Source organism: Protomyctophum bolini, assembly GCF_963924005.1.
Source record: "Protomyctophum bolini genome assembly, chromosome: 14".
NCBI lineage: Eukaryota > Metazoa > Chordata > Actinopteri > Myctophiformes > Myctophidae > Protomyctophum > Protomyctophum bolini.
The window spans coordinates 5,463,534-5,487,786 of NC_137875.1; the positions used below are offsets into that span (position 1 = coordinate 5,463,534).

A 24,253-nucleotide genomic window follows, 5' to 3' on the forward strand; every position below is an offset into this window, starting at 1 on the left:
CCATTAAGGGGAACAGGTCTATGTTGATGAGAAAGTCGTGAGGTATGCTGATGGAGAAATGGAGCAAACACTCCACAAAAAGAGAATTATGTAATTGAAAGGCATGCAGGGTCACAATAGTTTGATGCAAAGGTGCCTATAACTTTGATCAGAGATGCAGGAGGTCTGATGGCGAGGCCGTGGATCAATGAAGGGCTAAGGATTATGATTTATGATTAAGCTTTTTTTTCTATGCCCTACTTATAGCCAATCTACAAGCTCACAAAGAAACTAAATGCAGTTTAGAGTGACCAGCAGGAAGGAACAGAAGCCAAACAGAAGCTGTATTGTCATGTCACAGGTTTACAGAGGTTGTCATGAGCAATTGTATACCTGTCTGTATATCATAAAATAGGCCTATATGTATAACTGAATTGTGGTCAGAAGCTTTTGTATAATGTCCATTATTATGAATGCAGCAGGAATCCATGAATATGTGACGGGTGGACATGGTGACATTGGGGTGACCGTGTTGTCCTCAACAGGACCGGTCAATGAGCTTCATGCTATCAGAACACGTGGGTCTGGACGGGCTCTGTCAGCAGCAAAGGACATGGAGGAACAGTACCAACTGTAACCACAGGAGGGCACTCTGACACTATGGTGAAATTCAATACAATTACAAACCCAGCAATCCTTGTATTGTAAAGTATGAAAAGATGACAGCATATTTAATGGCATATGGAGATTTTCATCATGTCTCTGTCTAAATCTTGTGTGACCCAGTCCCACTGTCCACACCCACAACACCAGAGGGAGTGCAACAAACCATGTACAACCCAGATTCGGCACAAACAAGGGACTAAATTCTTGTCGCTCCTATGCCACCAAAATGTGGAACGCCCTACCAACAGTCATTAAGACATGTGAGATGTGAATCTCTTGACTCCTTCAAAACCGCTCTCAAAGGGCACCTACGGACGGCTGCGATTCGAAACTGGCCCCCGTAAAATCTGACTACTTTCTGGCCTTGACAACCCAATGAACCCATGCATCCAAACAGAAAAGTCCTGTCTGATTGCATTAAACAACGTTAAACAATGTTAAACTCACTTTGCATGTGGCTTTGCCACTCGATGTGCCACTCACTTTAAGCATGCACATATACCCTCTACTAAGACTTAACATCAACAGAGGGGAGTGGTAAAGACAGAGGAAGGATTATATGTACGTCAAAAGAAAGCGTTCGCCTTTGCCTCACCTTTAGCTCGTTGTCTCATCCTGTTAAACTGGAAATCGAAGAAAACCCCCCCCCTTTAAACAATGGATCAAGGAAGTTAGAAAAGGTCAGATACTCTGTTACCGGAGCCTGCGAGAAATGCGACACAACCTATAATTAAATAATTAAACAGACTCTTAAAACACATTAAGTTGGGTCACACTCTCCTGGCGGTGCCACACCTCCGTTGATTTACTCAACATTGGGGCTAATATTAGTCAGCCCCAGAGCCTATATAGAAGGCTCTGCTCAGACCTCTCTGGCCCTGTGAGTTGCACTGGCTTTTGACCAATGACAGCTCCTCTGCGGTGGATGAATTTTAAATTAATTAATGAAGTTTATTATTTACTTTCAGATCCGTTTTCTCCATGTCCGTTGACGAAAACATGAAGTTAAGAGATTGGGGCATATCATCCAATCGATTAAAATAACGAAAGGAAAGAGACAAATATACGTTTTGTGGGTTTGAAATTCTCTTTTCTTTTTGGGGCAGAGACAGACCGACACGGCTCGGACCCATAAAGATATAAGACACAAAGATACTTAAGATATAAGGTTGGTGAGGGGTGCGTTAAGACTACCGGATTAAGGTTAGGTTTAGGTGTGCTGTCCCCGGACATGCTTGACTGCGTGTGCGACTGTGCGTGCATTTGTTTTGATTTGGGAGATCTCTTGTCACAGTACTATGGGTACTGTGTACACATAACAAAACCATGATGCTTCTATGCAACGATTGGTACGAGATTGTCTACGAATTTTTCCACCTGTTTTCAGTAAGGTGCCCTACAGTAAGTAAACTGAAGGTGTGTCTATTCCTTAGTCAAAGTATAACCATGTGTGAACAACAGTCAATGGGTCTTTTTTCCCTACTCAGAAAAGAGGGTCCAAGGCAGCTCTGTCCAGTTCAAGTAGAAAAATGATGATGTAAAGTCATGTGATCTAACGAGATGCTGATTACTGGCACTACTTAATGACGTTTCAAACAGTCATCCTGTGTTCTTCTGAATACAATTAATGTTCTTCTGCCAGTGCCTTGTGTCTGAGGTACTCCTCCAGACATTGGATGGCAATGACATCTATGTCTACATCAAACTTATTGGCGAAAAGGTGGTGCTGCTCAATTAACCACTTCAGATCACCAGCACCATATATGCATATTTGCCTAACATGTATGCCATGGCACATTGGGTACACAGCCCCCTGTTGACCCTCTGACCCCTCATCGGGCTCCCACTTCACTAGCCGTGCAATAGCGCTGACATCGGTCATGTCGTACTTGGCGTTTGGCCAGACTGATCCAGGAACATTAGGGATGCGCTGAATGGTGGCCCAGAGAAACTCATCGGGACTGTAGGTGTCTTCAAACCATTTCTTCAGTTCCTGTACACGGATGTCCTCCAACACATTGTTTACATAGCCCCGGCTAACCACGATGTAGGCGCTTCCTGTGAAGATGGGCAGATTGAAGGGTGGTGGGTCCTTAGCCTGCGCCGTTTCTGCATATTGCTCCTCCAAAAGAGAATGAAAGGCAAAGAACCAATGTCAACAATAAAATCAAAAACACAATATGGAACACAACTTGAAAAACAAACAAGAAAATAAATAAAACAAACATGCACACGTGACATGAATGATTACCTCGATCTCTCCATTTACTATTTGATGAACTTTCTGCCACCTCTGCTTCTTCCAGTCAGGACCGTGAACAGACTCCAAGCTGTTTCTACCCTTCAGTGCCTGCAGGCTCCTCACAATTTCAAGGTTGGTTTTCAGGGGGAAGTCTTGACCACACAGGTTGATAAAATACTTCCAGGTTGTGCCAACGTTGTAGAGATCGGCCATGCAGTTGAGATCGGCCTGTACACGTGACCAGCCAGCGTAGACCACACTCACAGGCTGGCTGACCATGAAGACATTATGGAAACAAGAAGAGATACCCGAGACAGCAGCATGGACTGAAGCCTCTGCCTTCTTGTCCACATGGATGCAGTAAACATTCTGAGGGACGTAGATGGCTCGCAACAGGCGCTCAAAGTTCTGCACCTACAGTATATGAGAAAGGGGGAATTTAATTTAATTCTATTGGCTACCAATATTCACAATTTGTAAATAGGGTGACTATCATTTCAACTGAATTTAATTGATAGCAATATAGTCTTGAAAAGTGCACTCTTAGCCATTCGGAAATGGAACAAGACAAACCTGACACTGCACATCTTGATCACATGATTCCAGAGATCTGTACCAATTTGTGTGAGTATTAGCATAAACTATCAATTATTTTGACTCTGACGAAATGGAACTATAATCGTGTTTGCTGAATAAATCGATCTATAAATGCACCAAGTCTCTGTGTGTACAGTACGTACATACGTGTGTACGTCTGTATTCCACGTAACTCAAGAACCATTTGCCGCACCGACCTCTCTAGTATTTTAGGTCCCTGTGCTCCGGTAGCTTTCCCAGTGGCAATATAAATACATATTTCGAAAAATATACTGTAGATATTATATGTTTGGAAAGAGTATAATTTTGTATACCTGATGATGGACAACAATAGAAAAGGCTAGGGGGAAGTCCTCCTCTTCCTGGCTTAGAGGGAACGTCAAATACTTCCTTCTAAGCTTGAACATCCTGAAATGAACACATTAAATATCATTGGTGAAAGATGGGGGTTACATGGTACTTATTATCGATAATTAAAAATCCATAAATGCGGTTACATTTCAATGTTGTAATAGTAATCAAATATTGAAATATAGATAAGTTTGGTTTACAAAACGATACCTGCAGTCCTGGGTGGCATTAATATAATACTCATCAGGGATCTGGACAGTCCTCTTGAAGTCTTTAGTGATTAACAATAGCTCGGCCTTCTGCAGTGTCTCGGTGTCTCCTTCCAGGATTGAGGAGCATTTAACGTCATCTTCAGGGCTCCCATCAGCAGCTGTGTATTCCAACCAGTCAGACCTGCGTTTGCTAGCATTCCAGCTCATCTCTGAGACGTTATGCATTAAAAGCAGCCACGCCATCATCGGGATGACAGTCAAAAGCCCGCAGATATGCAGCAAAGAATAACGTGGCCTTCTAGTGTATGCCATCTATGGAAAGAATTTCACTTGCAACAATTAAAATGTTAAGACCTCAGATTTACACTGTTCAGTGAGTGAGTCATAATCAATAACATAACAATCCATGTGTTCTCTCGTCATATATGCCATATCTGTTGAGGATGTTTCATCTTAAGGTCCACAAATGCAGGTGGCTGGTCTCTTATGTCAGAAGTTTTAGTCCTGAAAGTAAGAAAGAAAATGCAATAAATACATTCAAATACAAATCCTTGCTACAGATAACATTGTCATTCATAGCTGGGTGATAGGTGAACTCGTAAGAAATCACCACAATTTGGTTTTTGGTGACTCGTTTTTGAATTTTGGCGGGTATACGGTTTTCAAAAAGCTGTGCAAATATTAGATACGTATAGCTATAGGTTGTAAACCAATATAGTTGATCAAATAGATTTTCAATGGATTGTTTTCAGAGTTTTCTGGTTGAAGCCATCCGAAGGGGCTAGTGACAGGGGTCTTAGGGGTAGAGTGACCGGATGGACACCGAAAGGTTCCCAGTTCGAACCCGGGCTCCCCCAGAGTTAGTGTCGAAGTGTCCTTGAGCAAGACACTGAACCCCTAATTGCTCCTGGTGTGCAGGTTGGTGCCTTGCATGGTTTCCCCCGGCATCGGTGTGAACGTGCGAATGAATGGGTGAATGTAATGCACAATCTATGTAAAGCACCTTGGATAAAGGCGCTATATAAATGCACCATTTACCATTTGTGACAGGCAGCACACAATGTCATTACTTGTGTTCGTCTAATGTCTTGTATTTTTTTAGTCCTACAAGCTGACAACAGGTATATATATATATATATATATATATATATATATATATATATTCACTCACTGAATATAACTGCTGAATATAAATGCAAACATTATTTCACAGCTCCTCTCACTACAGATACAGACTGCATTATAAATATATACTCCTTGAACATATAATATATATCTACACATCATGTACATTGAAATATATAAAGTAAACAGTGCAACAGTTTCTTTAACTGCTACTACAGCAGAGCTCAGCAGACTGGAAATATGTACATAAGTAAAGTATGTAGGCCTATGTATGTGCAAGTGAAGTATTTATATATGTGCGAATGCAGTATGTATAGCCTACGTACAAGTGAAGTATGTATTTATGTGCAAGTTAAGTACCTAAATGTATGTATGTGCATGTGAAGTATGCATGTATGTGTATGTGAGATATGCATGTATGTGCAAGTGAAGTACCAATATATATGTATGTGCAAGAGAAGTATACATGTATGTGCGAGTTGACTATGCATTTATGGCCTAAACGGCTTCCCATAATCGTGGCCTTTCTTTGTAAACAAATAAAGCCACTGGTTTGTCGGGGTGGTGTTGCAGTCTATTGTTGCTGTATTACTCGCGTCGCCTCTCTTCTTGATTCAAATACTCACGGAGACCGGCTTGTTTTGTCAGAACAAATCATATTTATTTCTCCTTCTCATAACATAAACGTTGTATTCAAATAAAACAAAAAGAGCCTGTGAGCGCGGTCAACAAACTGTGAGCTTCCCCGTCTGTCACATTCTCTCCCAGCAGGGAGTCACCTGTCTGTCATTGCGTGCCTAGCACCTACAAATCATTTCCCAAAAGGGGAGGGGAAACCTCCATTCAAGCCATCAAATTCATAGCGTGATTATAATAATTTAAATTACCACAAAATAAACAATACATATAGCAGGCAATAGATATCAGATTAAATGCAAATTATCATAAATAGAAAATGGCTCTAACAACTACAGTACCCAGAATGCATTGCACTCAAAATAACTGCGCAAATGCACACAGCTGACAGCACTGACACTCACTAACACTCGTGCCAGTCGGCGCGGTGCTTTAAACTATGGCACAGCCACAGAGTCCGTGTGTTAATATTGACTCTAGTCTTCATGGACGTATAAAACTCACAAAACATCACCATGCAACCTCATGGCCTACAGGACTCCTCCACCATTTACCACGCTACCGTCTGCTACGTTAGTTGACAGAGTATAACAGAGTACGGTAACTAGCTAGTAGCCAGGCTGCAGCAAATAATTAAAGCCCGGGGCGTTCTCACTGCACGCCACGCGTCGCTTAATAAGCATTCATTTCAGTATAAAATTCGGACACAACGTGATAAATGTTCACAATCACACTGACACAACTGCAAAAATACTTTTTACACTGCTAAACAGGCTGCATTAGTAACCAGTAGCTGCTGCTCATTGCAAACATTAAACATTTCCCAACAGATCTCCAAACCTGTTGTTTAGGGGAGTGGCTGGTTTGAGGTTTCAGTCCATTCAACCTCCTCTAGCCAGCCAGTTGGTGTGTGGGTGTGTGTGTGTGTGTGTGTATCCTTATTCTCATTTTACAGACAGACAGACAAGACAGAATGATGGAATGATGGGTGAAAAATGTATTGATTTAATTTAGCTTGTGTATTTCTTTTACTCATATCCATCATGTGTGTGATGACAGATTGTTCCACTGTGATATACGTACACAGTATACTCATACATACAGTAATTACAGTACATGCATCCCCAGAGGCTGAGGTCCTGTGAATACCAGTAATACCAGTAATGTACTGTCTCGATCGCAAGACAATCTTTTCATTCCTGCGACTCTTATACAATGGTGTGTGTGTGTGTGTGTGTGTGTGTGTGTGTGTGTGTGTGTGTGTGTGTGTGTGTGTGTTGAGATTGAGATTACAAGGAAAGACTGCATGTCTTCCTGCTGCGGACCATTCTGTCTCGCCATTGATGAGTGCATTGTTGTTTCTGCTAGACAGTAGAAAGTAGTAACTATCACTTATAGCTGTCAGCCTGTCACCAACACCCCTGTGACTGCACCCTTAAACCTTCTAGACTTGATCAACTGGACCTCAGTTGGTTCTGTACTTGGACTGATTAATTTTTTTACAGTCTACACTATAGGCCTGTCACAATGATTTGCTATTTTAACATGCATTATGTGCAAATTCAAAACAGGTGCTACGCAGGGCTGTTGAGTGATTAGTCAACGAGCGCTTCCAAACTGCCAATACTCCAATAGGTCCGAGAGTAAAAAGGTGTTCCCGTACTAAATTGGTTAAAACATCTTGGTTCAATAAATGTGGATGGCATACTACGAGTCTACGAGTCACATTTGAGAAGCACCGCACTGCACAGAAGAAAGTGGGAAAAAAAGACTCGATTGTCGCCGCAAGAGTGCCGAAATTTAGAAGCAAAGGCTATCGAAGGAGTGCCAAAACGCGCCGTTGAAGTGTCAGATTTCCTTGCTGCACCCGCCAACCCCCCCAGCCCCCCCCCCCCCCCCCCCCCCCCCCCACACGCCCCTCTGACAAAAACGGTCCCGGCCGGGAACTACACCAGAACGGGTCGTATATAGCACCGGGCACCACCACGAAGGGTTAATCGTCCCCTGCGCACACACACACACACACACACACACACACACACACACACACACACACACACACACACACACACACACACACACACACACAGAGCAACATGTTGTATTTGCATTGCATTTATTGTGTTCATGACTAGCAGCTGTTGTCTGATCTCACCCCTTCATTTGACTGGGAAATGTCATGTTGTATTTTATGTGCTGTGAATATAGTTACTGTACATGATGCACTTACTTGGTATTCCGTTTCTACTAATGCCATGTGAGTTAGCGTTACGGACGGTTAATGCTGAAATTCTCACCTTCCCTGCAGAGTTTCTGGGATGACAGTAAAGCCGCCTGTGAGGGTCAGGTCAGCGACCTAAAGGTGGCCCTTTTTTCGTTAAGTTTCGTTGAGAGAGGTGTGCATTCTCGAGGTCGGCTGTACCTTTGACTATAGCCTGGAAGAAGTATCAGCAGCTAGTGCAGACCATCTCACAGCTAGGCTACAGATATAAACTTTTAGTTTTTATCTTTGGCAGCCTAGGGCATGTGCATAAGTTGGTTGTGAGGGGCTTACAAATGGCCGGCCTTTCCAAAAGGAGAGCCAAGCAGTTAGTGAAGCCTTATAGGAAGCCGCTCAATTTGGAGGAGGCGTTGTTTCCTTTATCCATGATGTATGTCTGCTGCCCTGTGTCCGACATGTCAGCTGTACTGTATGTAACGATGCTTTGCCGTCCATGCACGTTGTAACTGGCTGCTCTCCCACTGTCAAACTGCACTGGCAGTGTTTATGTCCTTTGTACAAGGTATTCCTGTACTTCTCATTATGTGGACATAAATAAAGATTTCAAACGTGTGGCAGTCAGGCTATTCATCATGGTCATGGACAAATGGGGACTGCCCATAAGTTCGACCTCCCGTTAGTCCGACCTACGTGGACGGTTAAGAATGATGCGTGGCGGTTTAAGACTGAGGTTAGGGTTAGCGAACTACATGGCCGATTAAGACTGATTGTGTGGCCTTGCTCATTCTCTGATGGACTGATCGAGGGTAGCTACTGGGATGTAAATCGGGATTTGGCGCTCCCAATATGTTTGCACAGCTTTTTGAAATCATTATACCCATACCCAACACCACGCCAAAAATAAAAATAAAACTAGTCACCAAAAGCCAAATCTTTACAAGTGCGACCCCGGCTATCAATGATTAATTCTATGCATCGCACTGTGTCAATGTTTAAATATCGGCTACTTACTGTAAACTTCCAAGACCATTCTAGCGAAGCGACGTAATGTGCATGGTCCTGTTGGTTACAATATAGTAGATATAGGCATGTGCAGAAAGACACACACTGTAGGAGACAAGCAGTACCTGAGCATTTGCCTGCCGTAGGGGAATGGATGACAGAGACATTCCTTTATGCGAATAATATGTGGCTATTCCCACGCTGTCACGGCCCCATCCTCCACCCACTCATCAGTGGCTGATTGGTGGCAGTATAAGTTTCCTTTTCACGTACCGGTATGAGGTGCTAAGTTCATAGGCCCATCATATTTTTAACGATCATATCTCTCGCAAAAAACAGTTTCTTGCCAAACCAAAACAAAGCTTTTGTTTTACCCACAAATTAAGTCTAGTTGATGGCGAGAAACAAATAACAAGGAAACAAGTCTGCACCGTTTCTGAGACGTGGGTGTGAAGGTCATAGTTCCGGTCTAGTGAACAATCTATCATGCAGAATGACCTAAAATGATCAGAGCCGATTACTATGGGCGGATTAGGTTTAAGTATTTGAAAAGATAGATAAATTATTACTATAGAGGATTGGTTTAGCTCCCGTTTATGCATTTGAACTATTTAGTTCTTTAAACTGGATTTGCATCGTTTGTTTTGATGCCTGCTCCCTTGGCCAGGTCACTCTTGGAAAAGATATTTAGATTTTTAAAAGAGGGATATTGAAACAGACGAGAACAGTAAAATGTAGGCCCTACTGGTACTTTTGATTGGGTGGGCAGGATGAACGTTTACCCCCCCCCCCCCGCCCGTGATATTCTAAAAATCACACCCGTGTGAAGTGAGTGGTGCAACTCCGTATGGGTGTCCCCGGAAGTTCCAGATGTACTGTATGCTATGGGGATTAATGTGGTTGACACGCACTGTAGGAGGAGAAGATTAGGTCAGATATGTACCAGTACCACTGTCTGCTATTTGCCTGGACCGCTGAGCCACGGCCAAGGCCACCGCAAAGCATTTCTAATCAACATTTTATATCCAGTAATGAATTCAGATTGCAGACATTTCCACTGACTCACAATCCGAGGCTATGCGTTCTTTTGACCCATCTCGTTCAAGGCGCTTTGTACTTTGAAACCTAGGTCCAGCACTTGGGTATTGTTGCCTAGATAATGAAATGTTTGGTTAAGTCATTTCCAGTAAAATATTTTCAATGAAATACAATAATTACAATAGGACAGGAGTCTGCACAGGAGAGGTTTAACCACTTTTGTACTTTGCACGTCATAATTCCAATACTTTTGTAAAATGTGTACGTTTTCACCTATAATGATCTGCTCAAAATAAGGTTAAAATAAGTGGTTAATATGTAGCCTATGTTAAAGCTCACAAAGTAAGCTTGCTGTAGGCACAGCTTGACAGGTAGGTCATTCCATTGTCCTCAAACAGTGATATGTAGTCAAGAACGTTTCTCCATGAATGACTTAGATAAATAATAAAGCAGGCGTTGTCATGTTCTTTTGTTAGATTGTATAGTGATTCTATACTAACATTGCACAGTTAGTAGTTAGGTTTATAAGATACATTTTGTTAAGATAAATGATCAATATAGCAATGGAGTGTTTGTTCAGGGGTTTCAGATTTTCCTGCAAGACCTAAAGGGTCGAAAGGTTTGCATTTTTGCCATTAATAAAGTAAGTCTCTTTGGAGCTCTAGAAACTAGTGCGCGGATGTTTCTTCCTCTTCTGTGATGTCCTATAAACAGCTATAGAGTTTAATGTGTGTGTCGTCTACTCTGAACACACACATTAACCCATTCTGAGCTGAGATCAGATTCATACGAGGTTTCCACTGGACACACACTGGTCTGATTAACCTCATTCTGACCTGAGATCAGATTCTAAAAATGTCAGTCGTTCTTCGATTTTTCAAAAATGGCAGACCTACAAGCTCGTAAGCGCGCCACTCGGTGGCGCGCTATGAGCTTGTAGATCTGCTATTTTTCAATAGCTAAAGCATAACATGATGCTAACACGAAAATGGGTTCCCGTTCAGAATGGGTTAAATGTAGGGTTATCCCGATCGGATCAGGTGATCGGAAATCGGCTCAGATCTCATGGTTTTCAAAAGATCGGAGAGAAAATATCGGATTGTCTGATGTAAATCCAAAATGGCCAGTCTACAAGCTCACAACGTGTCAATGTAGATTGGCTCATTGAACTATTCAAAAATGTTTTTCAAAATATAAAAAAAGGCAAAGAAGTTTAGGGATGAGGGGTTTAGCGGTGACGAAAATGAAGCCCAAAATCTCATCAAATGGTGGTCCGTCCGTGGCTCAAATGCTGAAAAAATTATGGTTCTTGATATGAAAAAGGATTGGAAACCACTGCCGTAGAGAGAAGCAGCCTGTCAATGTCATTGCTACGGGTGCATTTGGTTCCATTTGTACTCAGAGTTATGGGGGGGTTCTTGAAATGTAAAGGTTTTGAGGATCACTAACCAAATACAGTATTTTTTTTGGGGGGGGGGGGGGGCTGATAAAAAGGCATTGTGATCTGATTCTGAATGACGTCACATCGTCAAAGAGTGAGTGTTTTTCTTGAGCTGAGACGTGACAGAAGCCCATGAGGCTTTGTGCCTGTAAAAGGCTGAGTCATACTGTATTCATACTGTATTACTATTCTGCATAATGACTCACAGACTGCTGTGACTGCCATGATTAATGCCCCTCTTGGATAGTTCTGACAAATTCACACCACAAATGCAGAGGTTTTCCAAAAATGCTTCCCCCCCCCCCAATAACAAAGTGCCTCCTGCTATCCACGGAAAGATTCCAGATTCAATGTGCAAGTGCAAGCAGGCCGGCTATATTAGCTCAAAGGTAAATGGTGCATTTACTGTATATAGCGCCTTAAACCATTCTGACCTGAGATCAGATTCATACGAGGTTTCCACTGGACACACACTGGTCTGATTAACCCATTCTGACCTGAGATCAGATTCTAAAAATGTCAGTCGTTCTTCGATTTTTCAAAAATAGCAGACCTACAAGCTCGTAGCGCGCCACTCGGTGGCGCGCTTTGAGCTTGTAGATCTGCTATTTTTCAATAGCTAAAGCATAACATGATGCTAACACGAAAATGGGTTCCCGTTCAGAATGGGTTAAATGTAGGGTTATCCCGATCGGATCAGGTGATCGGAAATCGGCTCAGATCTCATGGTTTTCAAAAGATCGGAGAGAAAATATCGGATTGTCTGATGTAAATCTCAAAGAAAGATGTATAAGCAACAGGAAATATGTCTACGTATTTTTCCACCTGTTTTCAGTAAGGCGCCCTACAGTAAGTAAACTAAAGGTGTGTAAAAGTATAACCATGTGTGAACAACAGTCAATGGGTCTTTGTTCCCTACTCAGAAAAGAGGGTCCAAGGCAGCTCTGTCCAGTTCAAGTAGAACAAATGTCATTAAAACTCTTTAGGTGCCACGGACGACAAGACGTCTTATTGCCGTCTTTGTAATGGATGCCACGGGCGTTAAGACGTCTCTCCCTTGGGATTTTTTTTTTTTTTCAACCATATTTTGAAAATTCCTCTAATCTGGTGTACAGGTGATGACATGCACATTACATGCATAATAGAATTACATTATTTCTTTCTTTATAATGGGAGAATTGGCACTCAGAGCCTAAACTGGTGACCACGACCAACGCGTTTGGGCCTACATGGGCCTTCATCAGGGTCAACTGAGGATGACTGTTTGACACATCATTAAGTAGTGCCAGTAATCAGCATCTCGTTAGATCACATGACTTCACATCATCATTTAGAATTATAGGAAAAACTTTTATAGGAAGGGAGAGAAGTTAATGATGACGTTGATTTCTCTCCCTTCCTGTAAAAGCTTTCATACTCACTACAGTGACTTCCCTCCATCCTCATACATAGTATAACATACCAACATTTATACTTTTTTTCTATTTATATACTGTATTACTTTATTTGATTATATTTATATATATATATATATATATATATATTTTTTTTTTTTTTGTGTATGTAAAGTTCACTATTGGTCTGTAATAGTCAGGTGTGCACACCCAGGTGTTTGTAGTATCTCTGCATCATTCTAAATGATGATGTAAAGTGTCAAACAGTCATCCTCAGTTGACCCTGATGAAGGCCCATGTAGGCCCTGTCTTCTTCTGAATACAATTAATGTTCTTCTGCCAGTGCCTTATATAAAATATAAATAACAATAATCATGCATTAGCATTACCAAAACTTAGAAAAGCCTAAATCTACTTCAAGCAACCAGCCTGGACCCTGGATTGCAGGCTACAACAAACCTGCTGTAAGTCACACACAGTTATATAGCTCTTTGCTGCCACCCAGTGGTCAATGTGATGGTCTAAATTACCCAACTCTTACCCTGCCAATCAACCCCCAATCCCTTCATCCTGCCCTATATACTGACACATCCTCTAGACCTACTTTTATTTACCACCTCTCATTCCATTTCCCTTCTTCCAGTCAACTTCTGAACTTCCGACACGCTATGGTTTCTTCCGAAAAGGCTTCCCAAGTTCCCAGCACTGGGGGTTGCTGCTTGCTGCAAGTCAGCAGTGTCCATGATTCTCTATGTTCATCATAGCGCAGTGATTCCAAATGTTTTTAGGTCGAGACCCAAAAGAGAAATTAGACGTTTGCCCGGGAAAATAGTAGTATCTACAAGCTCATCACCTGTTGATTTGCGCCACGTGAGCTTGTACATCTGGTATTTTCCGATTTGATTCAATTCATGAAATACTTTTGAATTTCTGGGGAATTGAATTGATGAAAAGTTGTGATTTTTTTTTAAGTCTTTTGAAATAAGATAATAAACAAACAAAAGGGAATATTTACTCGCAAACCCACAGAAATCACTCCGTGACCCACATGTGGGGCCCCACCCACTGCTTGGGAAACGGTGTCATGGCGTACCTCGAGGGCAGGGATCTCCACGGTGTCGTTGACAGCCAGCGAGCCCTGCAGGATGCAGGTTCCCGTCATCACCGTTCCCTGGCCACGGATGGAGAAGCAGTGGTCTACACTCTACAGCCATCAGCAAGGCACCCTTAGGGTCTCGCTGAGGAAGGTATGTCTGCCTCTTCAACAGCTGAGACGGACAGAAAAGTAGAAAGACGCATGCACGCCCACACACTGTTATCCACTGTCCTCACAATGCAAGGTCATTTGTCACTGCAGGCGTGAAAAGACATTTGAGGCATGCACAAATATACAACCTGGTGCTAAATGCTAATTATAACCATAATCTAGACAGCATTGAGTCAGCCTGTGCGTCCAGCGGCTCCATAAACACTGCCCGACTCCTATGGCCTCTAAATACTGCTCTGAACCTAGATGTCTAAGTCACACCACTGCTCTTCACACACCCAAGAAATAATTACTAACCACCACTGTTTTGAACAATATGTTTATTATATATTGTTTTTAGCTTACAATGACATACATAAGCTCCGACATACCTCTCCCTCCACCATCATCACCCCAACAGATTTGTAACATTATATTCAAGATTTGTAACATTCAAGAAGCTTGCAGTGTATGGCTGTAGGCTAGGGTAATGATCTCTGTTGCTGCACTACCTAAAGGTCAGTTGCCTGTCTGGGATATCTTAAGTTAAAGCTAAACTAGTTTTGTGTTTGTCAACGTAGCTTAAATAGTTGGTGACAGTTCATTAAGGTGTGTACTCTAGGTTGATGCAATGGAAACATACCTGAGATTCAAAACAGATAATTAAGTACTGTTTAAGGAATGTTTCACTGTTCTCTGTTTCACTGTGTTGTTGTGGAGCATTTGCTATAACAAAGTAGATAGACTAGACCCCATGCAGTAGTGTCATTGCTGTAACTTGGTATCTGTAATGTGTTCTGTTGCTGCAGGGTGAACTACTGTATGGGTAGCATTATAGTATAATCGATGCCTTACAGCCCCCGGCCACCGGAAAGCATTTCTAATCAACATTTTATATCCAGTAATGAATTCAGATTGCAGACATTTCCACTGACTCACAATCCGAGGCTATGCGTTCTTTTGACCCATCTCGTTCAAGGCGCTTTGTACTTTGAAACCATGGTAACAATAGCGTGACAGTCCAGCACTTGGGTATTGTTGCCTAGATGATGAAATGTTTGGTTAACAATAATTTCCAGAAAATATTTTCTGCACAGGTAAGGCACAGACGTTTAACCACTTTTGTACTTTGCACGTCATGTGATGTGATGTCATGTTTGTGGAAATAGGCTAATTCCAATACTTTTGTAAAATGTGTACGTTTTCACCTATAATGATCTGCTCAAAATAAGGTTAAAATAAGTGGTTAATATGTAGCCTATGTTAAAGCTCACAAAGTAAGCTTGCTGTAGGCGCAGCTTGACAGGTAGGTCATTCCATTGTCCTCAAACAGTGATATGTAGTCAAGAACGTTTCTCCATGAATGACTTAGATAAATAATAAAGCAGGCGTTGTCATGTTCTTTTGTTAGATTGTATAGTGATTCTATACTAACATTGCACAATAGTAGTTACAGTAGGTTTATAAGATACATTTTGTTAAAATAAATGATCAATATAGCAATGGAGTGTTTGTTCAGGGGTTTCAGATTTTCCTGTAAGACCTAAAGGGTCGAAACGTTTGCATTTTTGCCATTCATAAAGTAAGTCTCTTTGGAGGTCTACATCATCATTTAGAATTATAGGAAAAACGTTTATAGGAAGGGAGAGAAGTTAATGATGACGTCGATTTCTCTCCCTTCCTGTAAAAGTTTTCATACTCACTACAGTGACTTCTCTCCCTTTCCCTCCATCCTCATACATAGTATAACATACCAACATTTATACGTTTTTTCTATTTATATACTGTATTACTTTATTTGATTATATTTATATATATATATATATATATCTTTTGTGTATGTAAAGTTCACTATTGGTCTGTAATAGTCAGGTGTGCACACCCAGGTGTTTGTAGTATCTCTGCATCATTCTAAATGATGATGTAAAGTGTCAAACAGTCATCCTCAGTTGACCCTGACGAAGGCCCATGCAGGCCCTGTCTTCTTCTGAATACAATGAATGTTCTTCTGCCAGTGCCTTGTGTCTGAGGTACTCCTCCAGACATTGGATGGCAATGACATCCATGTCTACATCAAACTTATTGGCAAAAAGGTGGTGCTGCTCAATTAACCACTTCAGATCACCAGCAGCATATATGCATATTGTCCTAACATGTCTGCCATGGCACATTGGGTACACAGCCCCCAGTTGACCCTCTGATCCCTCATCGGACTCCCACTTGACTAGCCGTGCAATAGCGTTGACATCGGTCATGTCGTACTTGGCGTTTGGCCAGACTGATCCAGGAACATTAGGGATGCGCTGAATGGTGGCCCAGAGATGCTCATCGGGACTGTAGGTGTCTTCAAACCATTTCATCAGTTCCTGTACACGGTTGTCCTCCAACACACTGTTTACATAGCCCCGGCTAACCACGATGTAGGCGTTTCCTGAGAAGATGGTCAGATTGAAGGGTGGTGGGTCCTTAGCCTCCCCCGTCGCCTTAGATAAATGAGGGGATAAATTAATGACTATGGATCAATTTCTCCTCCAAAAGAGAATGAAAGGCAAAGAACCAATGTCAACGATAAAATCAAAAACACAATATGGAACACAACTTGAAAAACAAACAAGAAAATAAATAAAACAAACATCACACGTGACATGAATGATTACCTGGAGCTCTCCATCTACTATTTGATGAACTTTCTGCCACCTCCACTTCTTCCGGTCAGGAACGTGTTCAGACTCCAAGCTGTTTCTACCCTTCAGTACCTGCAGGCTCCTCACAATTTCTAGGTTGGTTTTCAGGGGGAAGTCTTGACCACACAGGTTGATAAAATACTTCCAGGTTGTGCTAACGTTGTAGAGATCGGCCATGCAGTTGAGATCGGCCTGTACACGTGACCAGCCAGCGTAGACCACACTCACAGGCTGGCTGACCATGAAGACATTATGGAAACAAGAAGAGATACCCGAGACAGCAGCATGGACTGAAGCCTCTGCCTTCTTGTCCACATGGATGCAGTAAACATTCTGAGGGACGTAGATGGCTCGCAACAGGCGCTCAAAGTTCTGCACCTACAGTATATGAGAAAGGGGGAATTTAATTTAATTCTATTGGCTACCAATATTCACAATTTGTAAATAGGGTGACTATCATTTCAACTGAATTTAATTGATAGCAATATAGTCTTGCAAAGTGCACTCTTAAGGTCATTACACACTGGTGAATTAGCGACGCGATGCGAATAAGCGTTCTGAAAATGCGAAATATTGCATGTTGCAGTTCGCCTGCGAATCTCTGCAAAATACGACACCAGAGCGAACAAATAAAGAGCGAAAACGGTCGCATTTTCGCACATTCGCCACTGATGTGGAAGCTTGCATGGACTTCAATTGGTTTTATTTTATTTATTTAACATATATGGGCATAAAAGGGACACAGGCATAATAATTGGGCGGGTCATTCATTTCCAACTTGCATCGTTCCAAGTAGGCCAGCGCCACCCTCTCTAGTATTTTAGGTCCCTGTGCTCCGGTAGCTTTCCCAGTGGCAATATAAATATAAATATATATAAATACATATTTCGAAAAATATTATACTGTAGATATTATAATATGTTTGGAAAGAGTATCATTTTGTATACCTTTTGATGGAGAACAATAGAAAAGGCTAGGGGGAAGTCCTCCTCTTCCTGGCTTAGAGGAAACGCCAAATACTTCCTTCTAAGCTTGAACATCCTGAAATGTGGTGAAAGATGGGGGTTACATGGTACGAACATGGTATATCAAATATTGAAATATAGATAAGTTTGGTTTACAAAACGATACCTGCAGTCCTGGGTGGCATTAATATAATACTCATCAGGGATCTGGACAGTCCTCTTGAAGTCTTTAGTGATTAACAATAGCTCGGCCTTCTGCAGTGTCTCCGTGTCTCCTTCCAGGATTGAGGAGCATTTAACGTCATCTTCAGGGCTCCCATCAGCAGCTGTGTATTCCAACCAGCTCATCTCTGAGACGTTATGCATTAAAAGCAGATACACCATCATCAGGATGACAGTGGAAATTAGCCCGCAGAGATACCTTCTAGTATATGCCATCTATGTGAAAGAATTTCACTTGCAACAATCAATATGTAAGACCTCGGATTTACACTGCTCAGTGAGTCATAATCAAGTTACAGTCCATCAAAATCAATAAAATAACAATCCATGTGTTCTCTCGTCATATATGCCATATCTGTTGAGGATGTTTCATCTTAAGGTCCACAAATACAGGTGGCTGGTCTCTTATGTCAGAAGTTATTAGTCCTGAAAGTAAGAAAGAAAATGCAATAAATACATTCATCCTTGCTACAGATAACATTGTCATTCATAGCTGGGGACGAACTCGTACGAAATCACCACGATTTGGCTTTTGGCGACTAGTTTTTGAATTTTGGCGTGGTGTTGGGTATGGGCATAAGGTTTTCAAAAAGCTGTGCAAATATTAGATACGTATAGCTATGGTTGTAAACCAATATAATTGATAAAATAGATATTCAATGGATTCTTTTCTGAGTTTTCTGGTTGAAACCATCCGAAGGGGCTAGTGACAGGGGGCTTAGGGGTAGAGTGACCGGATGGACACCGAAAGGTTCCCAGTTCGAACCCGGGCTCCCCCAGAGTTAGTGTCGAAGTGTCCTTGAGCAAGACACTGAACCCCTAATTGCTCCTGATGTGCAGGTTGGTGCCTTGCATGGTTTCCCCCGGCATCGGTGTGTGAACGTGCGAGTCAATGGGTGAATGTAATGCACAATCTATGTAAAGCACCTTGGATAAAGGCGCTATATAAATGCACCATTTACCATTTGTGACAGGCAGCACACAATGTCATTACTCGTGTTCGTCTAATGTCTTGTATTTTATTTAGTCCTACAAGCTACAAGACAACAGGTAATAAACCTGGAAACTAAGGAATAAACAGTATTGCAATTATTGCATTGTGTGTTCTTTTGAATACACAATGCAATAATTAACAGTACAATATGTTATTGCAATATACTTTTACAATATAACTGCTGAATATAAATGCAAACATTATTTCACAGCTCCTCTCACTACAGATACAGACTGCATGATAAATATATACTCCTTGAACATATAATATACATATATATATATATATATATATATATATCTACACATCATGTACATTGAATATATATAGAAAGTAAACAGTGCAACAGTTTCTTTAACTGCTACTACAGCAGAGCTCAGCAGACTGGAAATAACTAGCATTAACTACATTACCCAGAATGCATTGCACTCAAAATAACTAGCACTGTTTAACTACAGTGCCGGTTCTAGGAGTCAAGTGGCCTTATATGCAGGCACGGATTGGACGGTCTGCCAATTCTGCCCAGCCAGAAGGGGCGGGGCAGGGTGGGGCCGGCTGAGCGCCCAGAAATAAATAGATAAATAAAATCCCTCGCAAAAAACAAACAAACAAACAAACAAACAAACAAAAAACACATACCGGCCACCGGCTCTATCAGAGAATTGGGCCGGCCCGGTCCATAGGGGGGTTAAAGTGATTGTGCCATTGGTTGAAGGGAAGCTTTTTAGCAACAATTTTATTTTAATTACCGGTAAGTTTTTTTTTTTCTGTTCTTTTTTCAACTAAACGTCATCAGTGATGTTCATTGCAATGCCATTTCAATGCCATTGGTCATGATATTTGCATATAAACACCCCCCACAGAGGCTGAAATTCACACCAAAACCTAAGACTTTTGACCTTTACTCTAATAAAAGTAGGTAAAATAATTGTAATATATGTTTTTTTGTGATCATTAGAATGTCTAGAACATGTTTTATTCATTATTGTGAAAGATATCACCCAAATGTAAATTATTAATTTATTATATTATATAATTATTATAATTTTTTCATCAAACTTTATTTTTTTTATTCTTTTTAACATATTTTTTAGTCTTAGTCCTAGTACTACAAAGTAGTAGTAAGGTTGAAATCTATTTTTTTGCAAGTAGAAATTAATGCGGGTGTTAGAGGGTTAAGAATGATGCGTGGCGGTTTAAGACTGAGGTTAGGGTTAGCGAACTACATGGCCGGTTAAAGCCCACCACACACCGTCTGCGACCGTCTGCGGCGCGGCGCGTTGCTGTGCGGCGCCGCCTGGAAAATAGAACTGTGTTCTATCGGCGCGCCGGGCGGCGCGGCGCGACGGACGGAGCCGGTGTGCGTTAGGTTCATTGAAAACAATAGAGGCGGCCGTGTCCGCCGCGCGGCGCACGCAGCCGGTGTGTGGTGGGCTTAAGACTGATTGTGTGGCCTTGCTCATTCCCTGATGGACTGATCGAGGGTAGCTACTGGGATGTAAGTCGGGATGTGGCGCTCCTAATATGTTTTCACAGCTTTTTGAAATCATTATACCCATACCCAACACCACGCCAAAATAAAACAAAACTAGTCACCAAAAAGCCAAATCTTTACAAGTGCGACCCCGGCTATCAATGATTAATTTCAAATGCATCGCACTGTGTCAATGTTTAAATGTCGGCTATACTTACTGTAAACTTCCAAGACCATTCTTGCGAAGCGACGTAATGTGCATGGTCCTGTTCCAATATAGTAGATATAGGCATGTGCAGAAAGACACACACTGTAGGAGACAAGCAGTATGTGATGGAATGGATGGATGATAGAGACATTCCTTTATGCGAATAATATGTGGCAGGATGAGCCTGAGTTCCCACGCTGTCACGGCCCCATCCTCCGCCCACTCATCTGATTGGCTGATTGGTACTGGCAGTATAAGTTTCCTTTTCACGTACCTGAGGTGCCCAGTTCGGGGTCGTCCCTATGTTCCCTCAGCCCTATGTTGTCCCATTCCAAAACAGACCCTATGTTCCCTCAGCCCTATGTTGTCCCATTCCAAAACAGACCCTATGTTCCCTCAGCCCTATGTTGTCCCATTCCAAAACAGACCCTATGTTCCCTCAGCCCTATGTTGTCCCATTCCAAAACAGACCCTATGTTCCCTCAATCCTATAAGTGTAATAAATGTAATAGTGTAACTAGAAAATTGCCGTGTGGTTGCCGCAGTGGCTTACATAATCCCTCCCACTAATATTGCCAGCCTATTACAATTTCAAGTCACACCTTAGATCAGTGTTTCTCAACCTTTTTTGTCCCAGGGCACACTTTTCATAGCCTAAAAATCTCGGGGCACACCTAGATATACGGTGTGTGTATATACTGTATATATACACCGGTGTGTGTGTATATATATATATATATATGAACCCAATATACTTTTAAAAACACACATGACAGCACTCAAAAATAATTGATAAAAAGAAAAGTAAATATGTTTGACAAGTTCTGTCTTAGTGTGAACCTTGAGCTTGTTTTCCTGAACAAATAGTTTGTATCCTGGCTGGGATGCTGGACAAACAGACACGGAGCTCCTCATCAACTGCTCTCAGTCTCTCTCTGTGTTTGTTTTTTATGCAAGTCAGGCTTGAAAAGCTAAGCTCACACAGGTAGGTTGTGGAAAAGGGCAGCAGCACTGCCATTGCGCTGGCTGTGATGGCTGGATATTCTTTGCCAACAGCCAACCAAAACCTGTCCAGACTTAGTTAGTTCCTTGAATTTCTTTTTGCATTCATAGTCCCCCTGTATGTCCAATAACTGCTCTTGCTCCTGCATTGGGCTGTTCACGTTTTCCGCGTTCAATGGGTCACGGACCCAGTCAAAGTCTTCGGCGGAAACTGGGGGGAAATAAATTGCAAATTTGTCCTCAAGAGTTTCCAGATGCTCAGAAATGACCCCACACAATTCACGATTGTTTTTGTATCCAGCGTTGCTGCAAGGAAACATTTCTAGCTTGCCCGTGCCCACAGAACGCCGCCACATGGCGAGTTTGTTCCGAAATGTGTTCAGTTTTGCCGTGCTTGTAAGAATGTTCTCATTTCGGCCTTGCATTTTCCTGTTCAGTTCATTCAGATGGGTAAAAATATCCGCCATGTATGCTAGTCTTGCACACCAGTAGGCTACTCATTTGCAAACAGTTCGGCATATTTTGATTGCTCAGCGGACAGAAAGCACTTTAATTCCTGCCTCAGTTCATATACACGCGACAAAACTTTTCCTCTGGAAAGCCATCGAACCTCGGTGTGCAACAGCAGAGTTTTATGTTCCGCCTCCATTTCCCCGCACAGTGTGGCGAACATCCTGCTTTTCAGTGGTCTTGCTTTAATAAAGTTAACGACGCTTACTGCATTTTCCAACCCAACTAACGGGTCTTTTGGTAAAGTCTTTGCAACTAGCGCCTCACGGTGTAAAAAACAGTGTGTAGCCATGACGTCAGGATTAATCTCTAAAAACAGTGTGTAGCCATGACGTCAGGATTAATCTCTTTCACTCGGCTAACAAATCCCTTGTATCGCCCGGTCATATATCCCACACGGAAAGGACTTATATGTTACATATATGTTAGACATATATGTCTAACATATATGTAACATATATGTTAGACATATATGTTACATATATGTCTAACATATATGAAATTGGACCCCCTGAACATATATGTGCATATATGAACATATATGAACATATAAGTTTCATATAAGTCCTTTCCGTGTGGGATATAGCTGCTGCTCCATCAGTGCACACACTGACACAGTCTTCCCAGCTTAAATTCCATTTCTCCAAATATTCCGATGTCACCCGGAAAACTTCCTCTCCTGTTGTATTTCCAGGCAGTTGTTTGCAAAACAGGTAATTCTCTCTGATGAAGTCACCATCCGCGTCACACAATCAATGAATCTCACGTTTGCCAACAGCTGTGCGTGTCCACTTATATCTGTTGATTCATCCACTTGCAGTGCAAATTTACCACTCCTCATAATTTTGTGTATGACAAACACTCTCGATATCTGCAGACATGTCTTCAATGCGTCGGCCAATTGTGTCATTTGAGAGCGGCACATTTGCTAATTCCTTTACAATATCTGGTGGCAAAAAAGGCACGCTTGCTGTGCCGTCATCAGATGCAGGTGACACGGCGGCGCTTTCTGTGCTGCTGTCGGGTTCTGGTGGTGTCAAACTTGGGGTCCTTGAAATTAAAATGGTTGAGAATCACTGCTAGAGCCGTAACAATCTTCTCTTACGGGGGGTCCGCAGGCTCGTAAGTTTCAATGTGGGGGTCCTTGACTTGAGAACCACTGAGAAATACAGTGCGTTACAACAGTCATCCTTACCTGCTATAGCTATTGTGTGTGTCGTCTACTCTGAACACACACATTAAATGTAGGGTTGTCCCGATCGGATCGGGTGATCGGAAATCGGCTCAGATCTCATGATTTTCAAAAGATCGGAGAGAAAATATCGGATTGTCTGATGTAAATCTCAAAGAAAAGATGTATAAGCAACAGGAAATAATTTCTATACAAGACAATGACACAAGATTGTCTACGTATTTTTCCACCTGTTTTCAGTAAGGCGCCCTACAGTAAGTAAACTAAAGGTGTGTAAAAGTATAACCATGTGTGAACAACAGTCAATGGGTCTTTGTTCCCTACTCAGAAAAGAGGGTCCAAGGCAGCTCTGTCCAGTTCAAGTAGAACAAATGTCATTAAAACTCTTTAGGTGCCACGGACGACAAGACGTCTTATTGCCGTCTTTGTAATGGATGCCACGGGCGTTAAGACGTCTCTCCCTTGGGATTTTTTTTTTCCAACCATATTTTGAAAATTCCTCTAATCTGGTGTACAGGTGATGACATGCACATTACATGCATAATAGAATTACATTATTTCTTTCTTTATAATGGGAGAATTGGCACTCAGAGCCTAAACTGGTGACCACGACCAAGGCGTTTGGGCCTACATCAGGGTCAACTGAGGATGACTGTTTTACACTTCATTAAGTAGTGCCAGTAATCAGCATCTCGTTAGATCATGACTGTACATCATCATTTAGAATTATAGGAAAAACTTTTATAGTAAGGGAGAGAAGTTAATGATGACGTCGATTTCTCTCCCTTCCTGTAAAAGTTTTCATACTCACTACAGTGACTTCCCTCCATCCTCATACATAGTATAACATAC

At 41.9% G+C, this 24,253-nt stretch overlaps 2 protein-coding genes across 3 annotated transcripts in view; both read right to left on the reverse strand.

The window, feature by feature from the left end:
• Positions 1–2,262: 2,262 nt before the first annotated feature.
• The window catches only part of LOC308328551 (beta-1,3-galactosyl-O-glycosyl-glycoprotein beta-1,6-N-acetylglucosaminyltransferase-like), a 28,705-nt gene continuing 6,714 nt past the window's right edge, over positions 2,263–24,253 (reverse strand). Inside the window, exons 1-6 of one of the 2 annotated variants that reach the window (XM_080782458.1) lie at positions 20,708–20,800; positions 18,221–18,447; positions 4,046–4,342; positions 3,799–3,892; positions 2,897–3,301; positions 2,263–2,767 (exon numbers count right to left, since the gene is read on the reverse strand). In XM_080782458.1, coding sequence (XP_080638584.1) covers positions 2,270–2,767; positions 2,897–3,301; positions 3,799–3,892; positions 4,046–4,342; positions 18,221–18,237 — 1,311 coding nt within the window. In that variant the 5' untranslated portion in view covers positions 18,238–18,447; positions 20,708–20,800 and the 3' untranslated portion in view covers positions 2,263–2,269. Of the gene's footprint in view, positions 2,768–2,896; positions 3,302–3,798; positions 3,893–4,045; positions 4,343–18,220; positions 18,448–20,707; positions 20,801–24,253 lie in introns of those variants that run through there. The other variant, XM_080782457.1, reaches the window with a different exon arrangement.
• On the reverse strand, positions 16,082–18,147 carry LOC308328267 (beta-1,3-galactosyl-O-glycosyl-glycoprotein beta-1,6-N-acetylglucosaminyltransferase-like; the record flags this gene model as incomplete). The annotated part of the gene is made up of 4 exons (XM_080782038.1): positions 16,082–16,633; positions 16,808–17,212; positions 17,782–17,875; positions 17,966–18,147. 4 exons carry the CDS (start codon positions 18,145–18,147, stop codon positions 16,082–16,084), a joined length of 1,233 nt encoding a protein of 410 aa, XP_080638164.1.